Source organism: Aedes aegypti, chromosome 2 (assembly GCF_002204515.2).
Source record: "Aedes aegypti strain LVP_AGWG chromosome 2, AaegL5.0 Primary Assembly, whole genome shotgun sequence".
Taxonomy (NCBI): Eukaryota; Metazoa; Arthropoda; class Insecta; order Diptera; family Culicidae; genus Aedes; species Aedes aegypti.
Genome location: NC_035108.1, coordinates 368,908,466 through 368,929,405, shown reverse-complemented (window position 1 = coordinate 368,929,405; position 20,940 = coordinate 368,908,466). Strand labels below are relative to the sequence as shown.

The 20,940-nt window shown below is 35.5% G+C and overlaps 1 protein-coding gene across 2 annotated transcripts; it reads left to right on the top strand.

The window, feature by feature from the left end:
* Nucleotides 1-9,872: 9,872 nt before the first annotated feature.
* Nucleotides 9,873-18,991, top strand: LOC5575161 (trans-1,2-dihydrobenzene-1,2-diol dehydrogenase). 2 transcript variants are annotated; one of them, XM_021846601.1, is made up of 3 exons: nucleotides 9,873-10,242; nucleotides 17,852-18,390; nucleotides 18,456-18,991. In XM_021846601.1, exons 1-3 carry the CDS (start codon nucleotides 10,158-10,160, stop codon nucleotides 18,741-18,743), a joined length of 912 nt encoding a protein of 303 aa, XP_021702293.1. In that variant the 5' UTR covers nucleotides 9,873-10,157; the 3' UTR covers nucleotides 18,744-18,991. The 2 variants fall into 2 exon arrangements, with proteins under 2 accessions (XP_021702293.1, XP_001655538.2); XM_001655488.2 differs by lacking the exon at nucleotides 9,873-10,242 and adding an exon at nucleotides 15,607-16,021.
* Nucleotides 18,992-20,940: the final 1,949 nt, after the last annotated feature.

The following is a 20,940-nucleotide window of genomic DNA, read 5'->3' as shown; positions in this document are numbered from 1 at the left end:
GATACCCTCAAGTGGTCTTCTACGAAATTGCAAAAAATGTTGTACGTAACTCGTTGCAGAACTCGATTTTTACAGCACTCGTCGTAATCATCCTACTCGACCAGCCTCGTAGCATAAATTTCCGACTCGTGCTGTAAAAATCATCATTCTGCAACTTGTTCCGTAAACTACTATTACACTACGCTATTTCATTACGCAACTGTTTTGAGTTGCGTAATGACTCATTACACAACAATAGTCAGAAATACAAAATAATGGTGAATGCATCCAGATAAGGGTATCTGGGTAGTGCTTTTCAACGATAGTACAAAAAATGTTGCACGCAATTCGTTGCAGAACTCGATTTTCAAAATAATCATTTTACAGCTTGTGGCGTAAGCTACTATTTGTTTTTTGTTTAGATTCAATAAAGCGAAATTATATCGATACGTTTCCTTAGTTGTAGAATATTCATCACAATTTTCAATTTGATTTGGTATGTTTAATATGTTGTTTTCAATCTTTGGAAGGATTTCATATAAGGTTTGGAGGATTGCACAGGATGAATTAGAATCGATTCACTAACATATTTCAATGGACGCTAGAGGTTTTCTCTCGTAGGTAGTGATTTGATTTCAGTAGTTACCTTTTATTTATTATAATAAGACAATTTGAATTCTTTTATCTCCCATAATAAAATCATTTATTCACCTATGTTTAACACGTAATACAGCATCCAAATTTTGTTTATTTTGGAAAAATAATGTCGAGCAACATCCCCCGGAGCACCTGGAATCTACTAAAAAGTGGTCCTGACAGCCGGTGGTGCTGGAAATGCTTCGGAAAGCATAACCTTTGAAAATCATGAAGTTTGATGCCCATAGTGATATGGTTCCAGATATGTTTCTAATTGACCACTTCCCCAGGGCACCTGAAACCTTCTATAGAGTGGTCTGTGCATCTAATGGTTCTGAATATGCTGCAGGAAACATCATTTTTCAGGTTGATGTCCACTTGGATATAGCTCCGGATAATATTTACATGATTGGAAATACAAACATGACTGACCATGCTTTCCGGAACCAGTTTTACGGAAAAGGTCATATTTCTGAAGATTTCCAACCATTTAGATTGGTCCGGTGGCATTTAACTTCCTATTAGTTCTAGTTTCTAGGAAAATTGTAAACACGTATCTAACTTTACACCACACAAAAATACAAGCGACAGAAAAAATGACATTTGGACATGACCTAAAAAAATCCGGAACATCTCCGGTGTCCAGTGGCCAATATGCATGGCCAAGAAAGTTCATAAAACTGGACCTATCCCCTGTATGTTCTGTCCATATCTCTTTGATTACTCGTCTAATTAAATTTCTCTATGACTCATTCAAAAGGCAATGAATTAATCTTACTTCGTATGTACCTTGATTTTTTTTATTAGCTAATTATCTTTCGAATGAAGTGACAACCTGGCTGATTAAAGGTTTCAAATAAAGAGCTTTTATGAACTTTTAGTGTTTATGTGGGAATATTATGAGTTGAAGCACTAGAAGAAAACTTCCATTTTTGCAAGTATGAAGAAAAAATATTCTAACTTTTTTTGCATTCTACCACAGATGACATATAAATTTCGTCCTTTGGCGCAGAGACCTGTGTCTTTCGCAAACAAAGATTTTTGACATCCCTGAGGTAAATCAGGTAAGTCATATGTGAAAATATTGTACAATATTGGTCACAAAATGCTGCCTGGGGAACACCAGCACTTACAGGAAGTTTTTCAGACTTGAACTTCTGAAAATCAGCCTGAAGCGTACGAATCAGGCTGTCAGGATACGATGGGCAGGGCATGTTGCAAGAATGCCGGACAGCAACCCTGCAAAGATGGTGTTCGCTTCGGATCCGGTTGGTACAAGAAGGCGTGGAGCGCAGCGAACGTACGATTCAACAGATAACATTATATTATGGATTGATGAGTGATCGAATGTTCATGTCGAAATCAGAACTGTTCATTAGCAAAAGCTGAATTTTCGTTCATATGACCCATCATTCTGTTTGGATTTTTTTTTAAAGTTCATCACCTTAGCTGAATTTAATCATTTGTTATTCCTTAGTCCCTTAAAGGACGCATCTATGAAATATTGGGTTTAATAAGTATTCCCAATTTTATTCGATACTATATCATCCCCAAGAAATCTTAATATTAACTGCAAATGATGAATAATGTAATGGCCAAAAATCACATATTCCGTGATGTTGATCTAGTTACACGAAATATTGGCCCATTTAGGTAGAAGCGCAATTTTTGCAAGATAATTTTTATTAAGAGAACATTGCGAAACAATAATAACATTTTTACGTGTCACAACCCAACAAACATTTTTGCAGAACAAGAGCTGAACGAATCACTCTTAAGCTTATTTAAGTTTAATTAACTATTGTTCAGCTACTAATGTTACTTGGGAAGGGTCGATGTGTCTCTAGTTAGTTTGGAGTCGCTGAAACTAATGCTGTCTTTAGAAATGTCCCAGCGCGTCACAATTTTGTGTTATTTCTGCCAAAGTTGTGTGGGTATCAACATTGGTTGTAGTGATGTAGAAATAAAATTTAAGGTATATGATTTATCAAACGTTTTAGTAATCTAATCCACCGAGCATGACTTTAACATATAATTTGCATTCATTCAACATATAATTTGGTTGAAATTATACGATTAATTGAATTACTTTTTATCGAAGGGATTTTCTGCCGTATGCAGATTCAACTTTTCAACATTTATGCAGCCTCCATACAAAATTGTTTGTTTCTCGTAAATGCAAAATACAATACTTTTCTAAATCATCAAAATATATCTTTTGAGTATCGAAAATATTATAAACTTTGTTGATAAGTATAGATGAACACATGAAGTATAAGTAGATGAAAAACCGAATTTAGTACTAGGTATACCATTTAATTCCACTAGAGTTTGTATCTTTTGACAGATACGCGTATTTCGACTTCAACTGTAAGGCCGTCTTCAGTGTCGTGTACTAGATTCGACTTGAAGAAAACCATCATAAGCACACATTATGTATTTAAACTAGATATAGTCATAATTCCCTGATCTTTTTTGGAAGAATCTTAAAATTTAGAAGCTATTAGGTACATCCCATCCATCTTTTGTTCAGGGTGTCTACTACCTGGAAAAACCTGGAAAACCTGGAATTGTCAGGGAAATTTATTCAACCTGGAAAAAACCTGGAATTCTCAGGGAATTTCGGCTACACTCTGGGAAATTATTTTGAATCAGTAGTACATGGTAGAATATTTCGTTTTGTGACACAAAATCTTTTCAACCAAAAAATTTTCGGCTGCGCCGCTATCAATACTTTAAATGACATGTTTAGTCCTTTTACCGATTGTTATTTACATGTTTCGACAAGGAAGCAGAACTTAAGATTGCCATGTTGGTTAAGGCGTACAGTTCCAGGTGAGTGTCGTACATGAGCTTATGAAACATAGTTTGAAACATTCCAATTTGTTTTGCCTTTTATACAATAATAGTAAACTTTGTAGGAAGAGAGCAAAATTTACAAAAGGTACAAAAAGAGTATATTTTTTAGAGTTGGTCACTATTTTGCAAGTTTCAATTGATTTAATCATGTAATGAATGAATCTGCTTGCAGTGAATTCTAGTGCAAAATTTTAGACTCAAGAGAAATCAGCAGAGACTATTCCATAAGTTCTTAAAAATATTTTACTCAGATCCCGAAGAATGCTTCAGCAATTCTAGTATTTTCTCTAGAATACTTCCAGGAATGCTACCAACAATTTTTCAATGCATGCATCGAAGAATTTGTTCAGAATTTGGTCTAGAAAATCTTAGAGCACTCTAACGCGTCCAAAACGGTTTATTTCATAGTTAAAAAACCTGTAGTAATTTTCACGAAGATTACCCTGAATAAATAATCTTAGCGATTATCCCAAGATTTCCTCCAGGTGTTTTTGCACTGATTCTTTCATCGATTTCTTCAGTTGTTACTTCTAGAAGATTTACCACAGATCCTACAGGAGCTCTTACTGTAGGATATTCGGATAGCAAGTTTCAGGACACAGGTTTGTTATTGTTATTGAGTTTTTAATAAATATCATTTCGTTTTTTTTTTTTCAAGAAACCCAACAATAATTCCTATGCCGATTTTTTTTATTTATTCTAGGCATTTTCATTAGATTTCATTTGTTTTCAAAATTTATCCTAGATTACTCTCAAAAATCGCTCGAAAAATCCTTCAGACATTGTTCGATGAAATCTATTATAAACTTTTCCAAGAATTCCTCGATAAATTCGAACTTGAATTCGGCATTTTCCCAGCTTGTCATTAAATTGTCATTATTATTGCGGTTCAAACATTTCTCTAAAAGAAATCAAATAATATTTCCAAATACATGGGGATATTCTTTTTAAATTTTATTCATGGTTCTACACCAGTTAATATTACAACAATTATTACAGTTGTTGCTGCGATCATTCATATATATTTTTTCATGAATTCTGTCCAAATTTCATCAGAGAATTTCTTCAAAACGTCTTGTAGGACATTATTCAGAGATTGTAATTTTTTTAGTTATCTTAGCAATTTATCAAGAAAATTCTAGGAAGAATGTTATCAACAATATAGGAGTTCTTTCAGAGATCCTTGTAGAAATTTATCAAGGCATAGTTAGAACTCACACAAGTTTCATCTGATGTTACTTTAAGATTTACTTTCGATATTCTTCGCGGATGTTTTTAAAAATCTTCTCCAGAACAATCTGTATAATTTCCTTGACATTGCACATTGGTCCAGGAATCAGTTTTACGCGGAAACATGCATTTTGAGCTTTAGAATGAAACATAAGACAAAAACGGTCTTCTACAAAGTTCTTTGTATTAGTTAAGCCCTTTGTTTGGTGTTATTGAAAATTAGGGTGGACCACATTTTCATAGAAATTGTGTAACTAATTTTCTTATTTGTAGAAATTATATTATACATGCTTCAGCAAAGTTATAGACCATTCAATTTCGAGCAACTTTGCCCAAAAAGTTTTTTTTGTATCTTTTAAATTGACCGATTTGGAGCTTTTTTCCTGCAGTGACATAGGGTGGTCCGAACAAAACTGGTTTTCTGGCTCTAGAGTTTTCAATTCAAATTTATCATCAAAGTAGTCTATGAAACACTTTTAGAGCTATAAAAAATGCGTAATTTGGTGAGTGAAGAAACTCGCTATCCCCTTCCGTTTAGGAGTTATTGTTGTTTTTCTCTCAAAAACATGCTCAAAGTAGGCATGTGAATATCTCTGATTGGGGCAATCATAAAAAATATCTTTTGACGGCATTCAAAAGACAAAATAAAATTGTATATTACATCAAAAAATTACAGATGTGTTATTTCTGTAACTTAAATAAAATGCCTTAAGAAAATGTGGTCCACCCTAATTTTCAATAAACCAAACAAAGGGCTCAACTAATACAAACAACTTTGTAGAAGACCGTTTTTGTCTAATGTTTCATTCTAAAGCTCAAAATGCATCTTTCCGCGTAAAACTGATTCCTGGACCATAGTGCATTGCGCTCGAGACATCCCTATATTAATGACTGGAAAAAAATCTTTAAAGAATTCCTTGAGTATTAAAATACAGTCATCTCTCCCTTACTCGATATTTCATATCTCGATATCGATTTAGAGGGCCATAGTAAAAGTTGGTTTTCATGGCTACCTCGATGGTCCCTTGAATCGCAGTTGCATTGATTTTGTGTTCTGTAACTCGATGGTCCCTTCAATATCGAGTAAGGGAGAGATGACTGTAAATCAATAAAATGGAGTTCTTGAAGAAATTTCGAATTCTTGAAGGCCTTCTTAACGGGAATGTTGGAGGACCTCCTAGTGATATCAATGGAATATTTTTTTGGAGAAATAGAAACTTCATTGAAAAATGTCTGAAACGATGTTTGGAGGGATTCTTGATGGAGTCTCCGAAGTAATTTCTGTAAAAAATTCCAGATAGCATTTCTGAAGGTATTTAAAAAATTGAAAAATATAAAAACAATCTCCTGAAGAAATCTTTGGAGTAATATATGAATGAAGTCTATAGTAATACCAGCACTAATACTTGTAATGTCACAAGGAATAAAAAAAAGAAATAATCTTATAAAAATGTATGTTTAACTTAGGAATCGAACTCTCATGTCGTGGTTCTTGTTAGGTGTCTTTTTGTATTCGTAATTCATGTAAGAATTCGTTTTGCTCCATAATTGTTTTTTTTATTCAAGAAGATGTGTCAAAATTCTTATTTTGAGAACGATCAGTCCTGATTTCCCCTAGATATTATCTAGGAAAAAATACCAAATGCTCCCCGAGAAATATTCTGGGTACGTCGCTGATGTTCAAAAATCTGAATTCCATTTTAAATAAATGGCTGTTTTTTTCCTTAAGATTGAATAGACTTTTTTATATCTGGCTTTTATGATTAAGGCACTTTCAGATCATTTGATAAAATTTTTTGTTTTTCGTGGAAATTAAATAAAAATCACCAATATTTTTCTTATGTTGTTTACACGTTCAGAACAAAACAGACTGTTTTTTTTATTGAATGCAAAAATACTTTCAAAATCATTGTTAGATATTAGTTTATGTACCGTAATCCGGGGGCAAATTGATCACTATTTTACAACTTTTTGTTGTGTTGTCCCTCGGAATTCAAATAATTGTCAAATAAATTTCGACAAAATCAGTACTCCATTGATCTTTATCAGTTTATGTAATCGAATTTACATGAAATAAAATTTAACATATCATAAAAATTGTTTTAATATCAAAAAATTAAAATGACACATCGGGGCGAAATTGATCACCATATAAAAAAGCAGGTTTAGGAATAAAAAATTTCCCTCCTTACTAAATTTGGGTCTCCTGAATCTGAATATGATGTCAAAATTCTTACAACTCGAGTATCATTATCATCATATCATCATATCATATCATCATCATATCATCATTTCATTGCAAAAATAAACTTTGAAAATCTGCCTAAAACGTCTAGATGTAGGCAATTTCTCTTGAAATAAACACATTATATGAGAATAAACGATTTTATGAGCGTAATACTATTCTTGATACGCTGTATGATATCAAAAATAAGTCGAATAGTTCATACTTAAGCTTACACAACATTTTAAACACTCAAAGTTAACATGTAGGAATAGCACCAGAGGATTGTTTAGCACCGACATTCCCAACTGTGTTGCTTACACCTTCAACTGACCCTACTAAAAAAGAAATAGTTCAAAATCATCATAAGACATCTATAAACTAGAAAACATGGGATGTATGTGGTGCCAACTTAACCTTCAGCATCCTTGGGAGGAAATGTGTTTTGGTATCGACCTGATCAAATCCGCCCCACTGATCAATTTGCCCCCGGATTACGGTACTATATTTGAAAATGAATTTTTAGTCATCTAAAATTCGTCAATCATTTATGTATTCTGGAGAATTTCATAGATCTGGTATTATTTTTTGAACCCTGGAAAAACCTGGAAATATCAGGGAATTTCATTTCTGTAAATGAGTAGACACCCTGTTTGTTGAAACTTTAAATTTAAGAGCTGAAAGGTACATCACGAGAACGATTAGTAGGTATCAAGTTGAAAAGCCATGTATTGCCGTTGCCTTGGTTTCTGTTGAGTAGCGTCGTAGGTACCTGATTGCAAATTTCCAGACTCTCCGCTACATCCAGTTTCCAAGGAGAAGAAACATTTCGCAAAATTTTGATATCGGCTGTCGTAATTGTATTACCCTCTGAAAAGACATGTTCTGCCACCTTAGATTTGGAATCGTATGTCTATCGTCTTCTGAGCGTTTCCTATTTACGCTAAGTGTTCCTTGAATCTAACCTCGAGAGACCAAACGCCAGCCTTGTTTAGTGTGTTTACAGGATCCTTGGTAGAGCCTAACGAAGTCTTAAGTTTGTTGTCTCTGCTGGAAAACACCAAATCGATTCCGGAGCTGTTTGCTGATGTGTACGTCGTATGGGATGGAGACTCTCTTCATGGGTTCGGTGATAGGGGTTAGTGTCGTCAAAGCACTCCGAATTTGCTGTCTTTCCTTTTTGTCGATGATGGCTTTTATCATCCTCTCCTTGTATCCGTTTATTCTTGCCATCTCGTAGATGTATTCCAGTTCCTTGGTCTTTCCGTCTTCGTTGAGGGGTAGAGCTTGCATCCTGTGGATTATGTGGTGAAATGTTGCCATCTTATGCTGGAACGAATGATTGGATGTGTAGGGAATGACTCGCTGGGTGTTTGCCTATAGGCTTCCTATAGATTTCGAAGTTGTAAGATGAACTTTCTTCCCTGGTGACAAGTAGATCCAAAAACGGTAGTTTTCCATCCCCTTTCCTCTTCGTGGGTGAATTTGATATCTTTGTGTATGCTGTTGATTGTATCCAAAATTCTAGCTAGATCGTTCCGCTTGATAACGCTGAAAATGTCGACGACGTATCTCCACCATTTATCCGGTAATACTCAATGTTTCTTTAAAATTTCCTCAAAATTCGCCATGACTAGTTCGCACAAAAACGGGGAGAGAGGGTTTCCCACGGGGGCTCCTTTCGTCTGCTTGTAGGAATTGCCATCCTCATGTATGTCCTGACCTTTCTTTTCCATGCTGCATCCGTCCTTTGGGGAAATAACCAGTCCTCGAGAAGATTTAGGGAATCCTTTACTGGAACGCTGGGAAAAAAGCCGCTACGTCGAAAGAAACCGTCATTCTCGATGTGCCCTGTCTCTAATAGTTTCTGGAAGAACTCCTGGGTGCTTTTTACCTGACCTAGAGGGGAATGGATTCGGCATACTCTGGAATTCCTAGACTAACCATTTCGTCAGTTATCAACATGAAGTATTATTTCTGTTACAAATAATTTAAAAGAAAATGTCGTACAAGCATGGAAGTTGACCGAAATTCTGCTTTTTTGATAGGCAATATCTCACAAACTAGATGTGCTATGATATGTCTGAATACGGCAATAAATTCAGCAGCCCCAAATTAAGTGAACAGCGGTATTTTGGTGCTTGAAACAATAAAAGTGTCCCGCAGTGTAGTGTAAAGAACGTCCTGAACATTTCCTTAAATTAATGTGACCAGATGTGTCCCGGAAAAAAAATCCGGGACGCTTGTCAGATCTCATCCCCAATGAAGCGCTGCCTATATTTGGTGTGCAATTTACATTCATATTCAATCTAAGATATGTTTCATATACTAAGTTGATTGAAATAAAAAGTATTACCATTGTACTGTCAGGTTAAAAAATGTTCTGTCCCGGAAAATCCGGGACGTCTGGTCACCTTACCTAAATAGAAGTTCATTTCTATCATCTTGGTAAGATTATGATTGGTTGAACTTCGCTAAAATTATTCTGTACTTGTTCTAAACTATTATCAATTTAGAATCGAAAAATTTTGGGACCTATACAATTCATAATGATAATGCATTCTATTGAATTTGTCATGAAATAGATAGCAAATAATCCAAAGTTATGGTGTTTTATTCTTTCACCTGATCTTCTTAACATAATTGCGCACTATTTTTTATTATTTTAATGGAATCGTGAAAATATGTGTTCTGTTCTGTTACAAATATGCAAAATTAATATATCAACAATATAAAATATATAGTGGATACGAGTAAATGACACTGAAGAAGACTGCAAATGGTAGTCAAAATACGCGTGTCTGTCAAAGATAAGCATTTAGGAGCGGAATTAAAAGGTACACGGTACTTCATCTACTTTTAAGTTTTTCAATTGAGATTCTGCTCAGAGGATTCGAATACATTGATAGGAAATATTTCTTTTATGTAAAAGTCACAAATAGTGCTCGTATCATGAGTCAACATGGCAACACTGTCGAGTGATTATCGCGATGCCACAGTAGCAAATTTTTTTTTATTGATTTGATCGTGTTTTTCGTGCGTTTAAATTAAAAAAGTGGTTTTGAAGTGTAGTATGATATTTTAATCATCGTGGAGTGATGAAGATTTGTTTGTAGAGTGAATTTTATTAGGAAAAAATGTGTTTCAAGTTGTGTACAACGAGTGCAATGGCGAGCTGTCGAGCATCATTTTCGAGTGTTTTCGTAGTGGTAGTGGACGGTGGTGTTGCATGCATGCAGTGAAAAAAAAAGTTCAGAGGGAGCGGGTTGGAGTTGAAGAAGCAGAAGTGCGGTGTGTTTGCTCAAGAGTAATAAGTGAGTATGGTGCGCTGTGCGGTTTTTTTTAATCAGATGATGACGATGATGACGATGCGATGCGATGGATGCGTCGCATTAGTAAGAAAAAGAAAGATAGTGTTGAGGGAATTGTGTAACGCGAGCGAAAACACGAATATAAGCAAAGGCAGAATCAAATGATTCAAGGCCAGGGTTGCCATTTACGTTAAATAGTGAATCGTGCAATTGAAATGGCTTATTGGAAATTTTCAGAATGGCGTTCCAATTAATTTGCAACAAGAAGAGCAACATATCTGGTGAGTTCGTTCCGGTTTCCATGTCTTACTCAATCAAATAGTGGAATTCGTTTTTATATCATCTTTGTTTTGAATTATATCTAGTAGATTATTATTATCAAGAAAACTTATCAATTATTAATCAACTATTATTTTTCTTCTTTTACCATAATTTAACACAGATGATAAAATGAACGAGTCATGGTGTTCTTTGTATATATGTTTTTACTATTTAATTTTTTATTTGTTTTTGGATGGGAAATGTAATTTATGCGCTACGATAAACATTTATTTATACATTTTATTTCCAAATACTTAAATTTGTTTCTTGAAATAGGTGCTGCTAACTCCAGATGAAATTTGGACAATATATAGGAGAAAAGCACCAATTTTCGACTCAATTATACGATTTTGCCCAACTTCGTATAAAAAATACGAAAATTGGTTCATAATTCTTGTGGGTCGAAAATTAGTACTTTTCCCCTAATCAAATTCAATTTCAGCATGTTTTCCGTCTGCTTGCTACTGATTTGTGTAAAATTCATATTCGATATACATTTTTGAAAGGTGTATTGGAAAAAAATATTATATTATAAAGATAGTTATATGTTTTTTTTGTAGAAATTGTATTCTCTTTTTTCATAAAGCGTACATAATTATATATACACCTAAGAGGACAAAAGGATATTCGGATGAATTTTAATATTTCGCATATTATTTTTTTGAACAAGTATTTAGATTATTTTTATAATTTTACTCTTGACCAGCAAAAAAAAAAAAAATTCCAACGATTTAATTTTTTTTTCAGGGAAGAATGAACATTAGTGATACGTATAACGACAGAAGGTTCTATTTTTTACCCTTTTCAGTTTTGATTATAACGTTTTTCAAACCATGTCGAATAATAATAATGAATGACACAATCAAACTTCTAGACGCAGTGCAATTGCACAAAAATGAGGAGCTAATATACACGAACACGTATGCAACTGTTATCAGCAATAAATCATAACAGAAACCCAACAAGCTAGACGGTCTTGAGGCAATGGTCAATTACATTTACAAACCAGCTGTTTTGCTGAACGGTGGACAGTCACAACAATATTTAATGAAAACCGTTTGTCGTAAATTGTCGATGGTGTAATCGCATTGTAGCCTACTTTTTTAATGGTTTCACCTGTCTATTTATTAATGCGTTGTTACTTTTAACAATGTATATGTGTTTATTTTTATATTCATAATTTTATCTATTTATAAAATTATATTCATATTATGTAACCGGTTCAATCACTCTTATGTTAACACCGATTATTTTCAATAACCACATACATAACACAACTGTGATTCATTTCTCGCGTTCAGTATCATAAGGGCGTAACTGCAGTGATCGATTTCTCTTCATCGATTTTCTCTTCAGCTAATTTCTCGACCGGGCGATTGTTTTCGACTGCTATTTTCGATTCAGTAGAAAGTTCTCATCGTCCTTCTTCATGCTACATTGTAAAATGTTACAAAAATCGTTTGATTTTCGCGTACTAATGCAAAGAGAAAATCGACGAAGAGAAATCGATCACTGCAGATACGCCTGTATGATACTAAACGCGAGATTTCATTTATTTGTTACTTTCTAGGTACGCAAGTTACTCCTTATCTGCATATCAGAAATATCTTAATCACTATTATTCATCTTTTAGCAATTCGTTCTTCTCTACAAAATGTATATGAGGATGAATTCATCGCAGTCAATGAATAATACAATTCTGAACAAAAATGAAATTAAAATTATGTATTTTATTATATTTATAAAATATGTTTAAAATATGTTAGGAATTGGGAGGGTGCATAAGGGTATCATTTAAGTTGCAGCTGTATGATGGAGTGGAGTGCCAACCGGAGTGTAGGAGACTGCACCGTAACATCCTCGTAGATGTGTGCATATCTCCAACAGTTGCAATGGATTTGACGCGCCCTTCTTATAACAAACCATCCCGTGGAAAGCTGAGCATGTTCTCCGGTTTTCGTGCAAAAGTTCATTTTCTTTTTAAACAACTCGCAGTGAAAATATTTCTTCTCAAAAAGGTTTGCTGAGATTGCCACCACCACGATGTCAGTATGTTAACCGCATATTAAAACTCATTGTTTTTTATTCGAGAATCTCTATCATTATATTTACTTTTCATGGATTCATTCCTTATTTATTACATATACAGTATAGACATGATTTTGTAAATCTCATCCACTTTTTTTGGGTTTCGGCATTATTTTAAAAACATATCTATTTGCACCTTTACAGTCTAGCTATCGCCCATATTGTGCAAATTTATGTGACATGTGAGACCAATATATATTAAAACAAAAACAGGCTGTCAAAATAGAGTTCGCACTTTAATAAATTTTATAGTTCGATTGCACATCATAATTATATGTCAGAATAACAGTCAGTGGCCAAGTTGCTAAATATAATTAATAATTCAAAAATTGATTACAGATTTTCTGCACCATTTACTATGATCATCGAAAAGGACCTGCAAACGGTATTTTAATTCATATATTTTATTTTCAGGATATGTCAGCAATATAAAATTGCAGGAAGCCGTCGTAAACATTTAGTATAAACAACATTTCCATAGTTTTTTTTTCAGGCTTGTTGGAACAATCTGTTATTATGTTTGATATTAATTATCTTTCATTCAACGATTCTAGGTCAAATCATCGAGTTATTGCATGAGTTCTTATATATTTCAATATTTTATATTATTGTATTTAATTTTATTACATAATAATTATTTTATTGAATCATATAACATGGGTGATATTGGGAGGGTGCATCAGGGCATCATTGAAGTTACAGCTGGACAATGGAGTGGAGTGCCAACCGGAGTCAAGGGTTGAAGTAACCGTAACATCCTTGTAGATGGGTTCTTCTATCCCAACAGTTGTAATGGATTTGACGCGCCCTTCTTATAACAAACCATCCCGTGGATAACTTGGCAGATATTGCAAATTTCATTATACTTTCTGTTGGATCATATTATTGGAAGGAGATTCTCTATTTCCCGCGGGTTTCGCGTAAGTGCCTTTACTTACGGGTCCACCACACCCCCTTTTGGCCCTTCAAACAATAGTATGTTGAATTCAGTTTGATAATGAAGGTTGTCTTTACTGTAAAGTGGAACCGCATGCAGAGCAAGACTCAAGCTAGGATGGTGGCTACCTACATACATACAAGTCACAAATAGTGCTCGTATAAACGATTTTTTTCTAATAAATCTTCGAGCTGTTTAGTGGAATACCAATAAGTAGATGAAAAACCGAATTTAGTACTATTCCGTACTACTACATATTAATTACTATTTAGTATTTAACTCTAGTGGAATTAAATGGTATAGTATTAAATTAGTTTTTTCTGCTTTCTAATTCTAATTCATGAAGATATTCACTAATACAATAAATGTTTTTATGCCATATTTTAAAACTTTGAAAGGAAAAAATCACTAATTTTTGACCTACAAGAATTCAGTGCCAATTTTTGGATTTCCATACAAGTACACAGAAAAAAAATCCGTTCTCGTATCCGAGAACAGCAGACGTGAACTCGTGAACAAGCAAAAATACACCGTGAACTAGATCATGTTTATGCGTAAACATGACGGTAGTTCATGGTGTATTTTTGACAGTTCACGTTTTCCAGAACTCTTTTTTGAGCGTGTAGGCCAAAATCGTATGAATGGGTTGATAGCTAATGCTAGGTCGAAAATTGGTGCTTCTTCCCTACTATAATACACAAATTTGGTTTAATAATTTGGTGTAAATTAAATTGATATATTTTAACTAGGTCTACTACGAAATTTCATGAGAGTTTAATTTTAATTCAATTTCTGAGATCCAATCTCCAATGAATAAAGACATGAACCTTCCTCAACAGTTAGTATCGGTTCATAAAGAAAATTCCATGGCTATCCTCTGTAGACCGTCCAGAAGAACCACGGCATACAGTGGGGATTCGCTCGTTGGGGGTCCGCTACATGGAATGACTCGATGGTTGGATGTTCGCTGGTTGGAAAATATTCCAACTAAAAAGCACTCGAATGTCAAGATAATATGTCAAACTGACTTTGACGTCTGAGTATCGTCGCATTGAAGTCTCCATATATAGAACAAATGTGTATGTATATGTGCGTTTCGTGACGTTTTGCTCTCTAGATGCGTTAGTCTGGAGCATTTTCACCAGCCGTCAGTCGTTCCAACTAACGGGTCGGATTCGCTAGATGGAAGGCAGTCGTGTTCCAACCAGCGAATTCCCGCTGTACAACACATGACTAACAGAACATTTTGCGCCTTCGTCCGGTCTGTGAACCGAGTTGACTTTGCCTATCTTGCGCTCTATCTAGCTAGCTAGAGCTAGACTATGTAGGTAGGTAGATATGTACTGTTCGGAAACAACGATTCGTTGTCTTCCAATGTCGTAGGCAGCGAGGTTCTTCTGTGTCACTAAGAACAACGATTGGGCCATCCCATCACATTACACGAGCTAGCAGACAGATCTCTGTTTGGTGATGGCAACCAAATTAACAAGCATTTAAATAAGGGGGCTACTGGGTGTTTTATCAAAAACAGTCAATAAAATAATTACACAAGAGCAATGCATATAGTTCAAACATTTTTAGCAATGAATAAATCAAATAGACAAATAAAAAAATGGAAACAAGCAATTAAAAATGAATTAGTATTCTTATAAATATTGTAAAAAAAAACAGTAAAAATAAAATTTCAAATTTGTCTAAACAAAATTAAAATTACCATTACACATTTTAAATATTCCAATAGAAAAAAATAAGTTCAATATAACCAAAAAATGTCAATGAATAATTGTAATTAAACATTTGAAAATTTGAAACACGCCAATTATAAAGAATAAAATGCTAATATAAATATCAAAAAGTTCATAATATAAACAGTAAAAGTTTAAAATCAGCATAAGTTTTTCAAGAAAACCTGAAAAAAACTACAATATTAGAAATTTAAAAAAAAATAAATTTAACACTAATTATTTTATTGGCTGTTTTAGGATAAACTAGGGCATGATAATGTTTTTCCTGTGTGGCGATGGGGCAATAAATAAAAATGCATTCGCGCCTCTCTCCAACCGAACCATCGCATCAGTAGTTCGGACAGTGTCGTGTTTGTATCCCCAATTGCGATCTAGATGCGATCGAGGGTAGATTAGCTAGTGAAATTGAAAGTGAAGATAAGTTTAGTTGTTTGATTATTCTACGAGTGAAGTTTTAGAATTTTGATTAGATTATTGTGGATAAAAATGCCTCCATTACGCTGGGGAATCGTAAGTGCCGGAACGATCGCGCATGATTTCGTTTGTGCCGTATCAACGCTACCTGAATCGGATCACAAGGTGGTTGCCGTTGCAGCAAGAGGGCTAGATAATGCACAGAAGTTTGCAGATTTACATGGGATTGCGGTGTTCCATGTCGGTTATGAGGCACTGGCTAGGGATCACAACGTTGGTAAGATAAGTTTGATCTTTGACAAAAACAATTAAATTGTTTTAGGGGTATCTGGTTACCGGGCTGGCAACCACGAATTGTCATAAAAATTTAAGCTTCAGATACCTAATTCCTAAAAAAGTCCAAACAAGAATCAAAAACAGACTAAGCAAGAATCAAAAAGAGAGCAACAGGATCATAAAAGAGGTCGAACAGAAACCAAAAACATATTATACAGCAATATTCATTACAGTTAAAAGTCATAAAAATTTAAGCTTCAGATACCTAATTCCTAAAAAAGTCCAAACAAGAATCAAAAACAGACTAAGCAAGAATCAAAAAGAGAGCAACAGGATCATAAAAGAGGTCGAACAGAAACCAAAAACATATTATACAGCAATATTCATTACAGTTAAGTGCAGAAACTTATATCAAAATTAAATCAACTTTTGTTGTTCATAGCTTATTGATAACTGTTTTTGATTAACATATTGCATGGAATCGAACAAAAACAAAATTGCTTGGTTTTTATAATTTCATTCATTTATATACAGTTAACTCTCTATAACTCGGTATTCGGTATCTCAATATCGAGTTAGAGAACCATAGTAAAAGTTGGTTTTGATGGCTAACTCGATGGTCCCTTGGATAGCAATTGCACTGATTTTGTGTTCTGTAACTCGATATCTCCCAAACTCGATGGTCCCTTCAATATCGAGTAAGGGAGAGTTAACTGTAGTCAACATATAAACAAATATCACTGAACCAATAATTGCACATCACAATACTCGGTACGTGGCCGCATCTCTTCACCCTCGGTTCTGCCACACACTCGCCAAATCAATGCGCACTTGATCCGCCCACCTAACTCGCTGCGCTCCACGCCTTCTTGAACCAACTGGATCCGAAGCGAACAACATCTTTGCAGGGTTGCTGTCCGGCGTTCTTGTAACATGCCCTGCCCATCGTATCCTTCCAGCTTTGGCCACCTTCTGGATACTGGGTTCGCCGTAGAGTTGGGCGAGCTCGTGGTTCATCCTTCGCCGCCACACACTGTTTTCCTGCACACCGCCAAAGATCGTCCTAAGCACCCGACGTTCGAAGACTCCAAGTGCTTGCAAGAATCCAAGATGCGGGTGTGAATATTTTTTGACCGCAGCGTCTTGTGGAAGCCATAGTAGGTCCGACTTCCACTGATGATGTGCCTATCGTTATTGTCAGCCGTCAGCGAAGATCCAAAATAGACGAACTCGTCGACCACCTCGAACGTATCCCCGTCTACCTTTGCTGCTGCTGCGTAACACTGCTACCTTTGCTAGCCCTGTCACGCTCGACTCCACCAGCTAGCATGTATTTTGTCTTGGACGCATTCACCATCAATCCCATTTTCGCTTCCTCGTGTTTCCGGTGGGTTTACGGTCTGCCACCTGTACGAATGTTTGGCCGACAATGTTTATATCATCCGCGAAGCAAACAATTTGACTGGATCTCGTGAAAATCGTACCCCGGCTGTTGAAGCCGGCTCTCCACATAACACCTTCTAGCGCAATATTGGACAACAGGCATGAAAGTCCATCACCTTGTCGTAGTCTCGGCGGGATTGAAACGTACTAGAATGTCCGCCTGAAACCTTCACACAATTTTGCACACCTTTCATCATTGATCTTATCAATCTTGTGAGCTGACCGGAGAAGCTGTTCACTTCTATGATTTTCCATAGCTGAAACTGAGTTATACCTAGAAATGAGCTCTTTCGAGCAAGCTAAACAAAACTGCAACTTTTTCATCACTAAACAGCCCAACTCCATATCAAAAATTGTTTTGAAAAAATTCACTCTCTGTTTCTTGCAGACATTGTCTACATTGGCACGGTTAACACAGTTCATTACGAAGTGGCTATAATGATGTTGGATGCGGGAAAGCATATCCTTTGCGAGAAACCACTTTGCGTAAACGAAGGGCAATCCAAGGCTCTGTTCGACTATGCTCGTGAGAAGAAGCTGTTCTGTATGGAAGCCATGTGGTCCCGATTCTTCCCGGCCTACAACCATCTGCGAGAACGACTCAGAAAGGAAGACCTGGGAGACATCAAGGAGGTCAAGTCGGAGCTAGGGTTTCCCATTAGCAAAGTGGAACGGATCCGTATGGGTCACCTGGGTGGAGGTACAGTGCTGGATTTAGGAGTTAACAACATTCAACTAGCCCTGTGGGTATTCCAAGAGTTTCCAGACGAGATCGTGGCCGAGGGAGAGTTGAACGAAGAAAATATCGATACTGAAATGAATGTGAAACTTCGATTTCCCTGTGGAGGAGTTGCTCAGATGAGGACCAGCGGTGTGAAACAGCTGTCCAACCAAGCAGTAATAACTGGAACCGAAGGAAAGATTACGGTAAAGCGATCATCTCAAATTTTGAGTAGTTTTGTATCATAAACATATTCTAACCGTTTTCGCAGCTCTATGACTTCTGGTGCCCCATCGAGCTGACAGATATCGATGGGACGGTGCGATCTTACCCTCTAGCAAATTCGAAAATTGAATGTATTCTCAAAAATAGTGTTGGATTGCGTTACGAGGCGGAGGAATGTCGAAAGCGTATTCTGGCTGGTGACCTGGAGTCACAAGTGATGTCGCACAAAGATAGCTTGGACGTGGCCCGCGTTGTGGACAACATTCGAAAGCAGATCGGAATCGAATATGCAGAGGATTTTATTTTCAAGGCGAAAAGGGACAGCTTAAAATGAGAGTCAATATGTGATTTGCCAATTGTTTGTAATTGTTTGCTTTCAACTCGAAGCTCCTATGCCAAAAGGTTAAGCAATGTTATGATGCTTTAAAAGGTTTTAATTATTAAGGTATATGAAATGCAATGATATTTTTTATAATTTTCAGGAGCCAAAATGTTTTCTTAGAATATTGTTACCAATTATTTCTGTACCTGTTTGAGTTATGATTCTCATTATTAATAAAAAACATTTTACCTATATAACTACTTAAGGCCCAAGTCAGTGGCGCGTCTGAAATGCGCGCGGGCTACTTTGATCGCAATTTTAACAAATTTGACCACTTTTTTCAAAATTCTAAACTCACTTGTCTCTTCGAAATTAAATGGAGATTATTTCTTGTGAAGAAACCATGTTCATAAAGTTATTAGATTTAGCTGGAATGTCTTTTGAGTGGTAAATGAAATGCCGAAAATATAAGACATTGCTTGCTATTTCATCTGATAGAAGCTGTTTGGGGGCATATTTTGAAAATTGGAAAACATCCATCGATAGATATTTCCTCAAGGATTATTCCTGTAAAAAAATATTTCCAATAAAATTAGGCAGGAATACGGGAATGTCTTTTAAACGCGATTTAAAAATCATCATTTTTCTCATAAAATTAGCCATCAAATTGCCAACGATAGCCATGCAACGATCGATGAATCAGGCATAGTTCATCCAAGTGGGCATAATGAATTCTAGGAGTAATCCACGTTGCAGCTAATGGGAAACTTTCTGGTGGTTGATGAGTTTTGATGATAGAGATATTTTGTTTCTTGGATAAGTACAATTTCATGGTGAAAGTTCATAATGATACTTATTTCACTACTGGACTATCGCAAAAGTTTTTACAAGTGCGGGAACGCTAATGAAAGTGCGCGATGGCATCAAATCGAGTCAGTTACTTCAGCGGGATTATTCATCGCAGTCCAAAGAATAAATGATCTGAAGACACCAACATGATTCGAAGCAATCTCGCGCTTTTATTCTCAGTTCAGCAGTGAAAGAAATATACAACAACTTGATAAAACTTTTGCGCGAGTTAGAATTGATTTGACGCTTCCACACTAATTATGATTTGCATGAGGGAACATATGTCAACAATATATAAAATTATGTTTGATAAAACCTGATAAGGAGGTGTTGTTATGTTCCATGCTTATTTGAAAATGATGAGTAAACTACCTATCTAACTGATGCTTTTCTGAAATAAATTTGACTGCTCCAATTGCAATATTGAAATTATATGAAAATTCGCATGCCCACCCTAGCCGTTGAAGAAATGAACCGTTACTCTTTGAACGTGGCAAAGGATGGTATTACCATGGATGGTGGGTGCGCTCGTTAGACATGCAGTTGTTTGCCCCAAGATTATTTGGTTTTCTAATATGAAAGCATACATTTTTTTATATACCAATGAATTGCTGAGAAAATTTGCAATCTATTGGTGCTAATTATAAGGCTGAAAAATAAAATTCATAGCATACTTTTTCAATTTCCATTTCATGCGCAAACGATTTCCGCTGCAACAGCAGCGGGCCGTGGGAAGAAGGAATACGAAAAACCGACCAACAAGCGATAAATGAAATGTGTTCATCTAACTGTGAGTCATTTTGCTAATGATGTAGGATGGGTGATCTGTTGATATTGATATTGGTATCACGTGTTGATTACTTCGAGCCTCGAATTCTTGGATCAATTTTAATTTTATCTGCAAATTGTTCTGAACAAATCTTCTTAATTTTGTTGAATAAAATATATTGGGGGATTAGAGTTTTCTAAATTAGTAAATAATACGTCATAAGTCATTTTTAATTTCAGAGCGGTCGGTTCTCAGCTTGCTCCTGGCGATCAACATGCTCGTGCTGTATGTATCAAGCGAGCGTGCTTGTGCGGAATGTACTAAGTATACGATGCAACTGATCTTGAATTAAATATTTCATATTACAATTGGCATTGGAAATTCCAAGTAAATATTTGTATCTCATGGCTTTCTAAGTGGGATGCCCGAAATTCATTGAAAATATTCTAATTATTTGTGGCTGAGAACTTTGGACAGACAATTTGAATGTGATTATTGGGCATTTGTTGAATATTTTCCAATTACTGGTAGACACTGAAAAAGGCTGCAATATGAAAAGATGATTGCTTAAAAAGTCTTTGATAAAGTGTA

Bases quoted from the DNA above. Each gene is read 5' to 3' on its own strand.
- LOC5575161 (XM_001655488.2), top strand. From the start codon at position 15,817: ATGCCTCCATTACGCTGGGGAATCGTAAGTGCCGGAACGATCGCGCAT. The intron at 16,022-17,851 runs GTAAGATAAGTT...TGTTTCTTGCAG, and splicing joins GGCTAGGGATCACAACGTTG to ACATTGTCTACATTGGCACG. The intron at 18,391-18,455 runs GTAAAGCGATCA...CCGTTTTCGCAG, and splicing joins GAACCGAAGGAAAGATTACG to CTCTATGACTTCTGGTGCCC.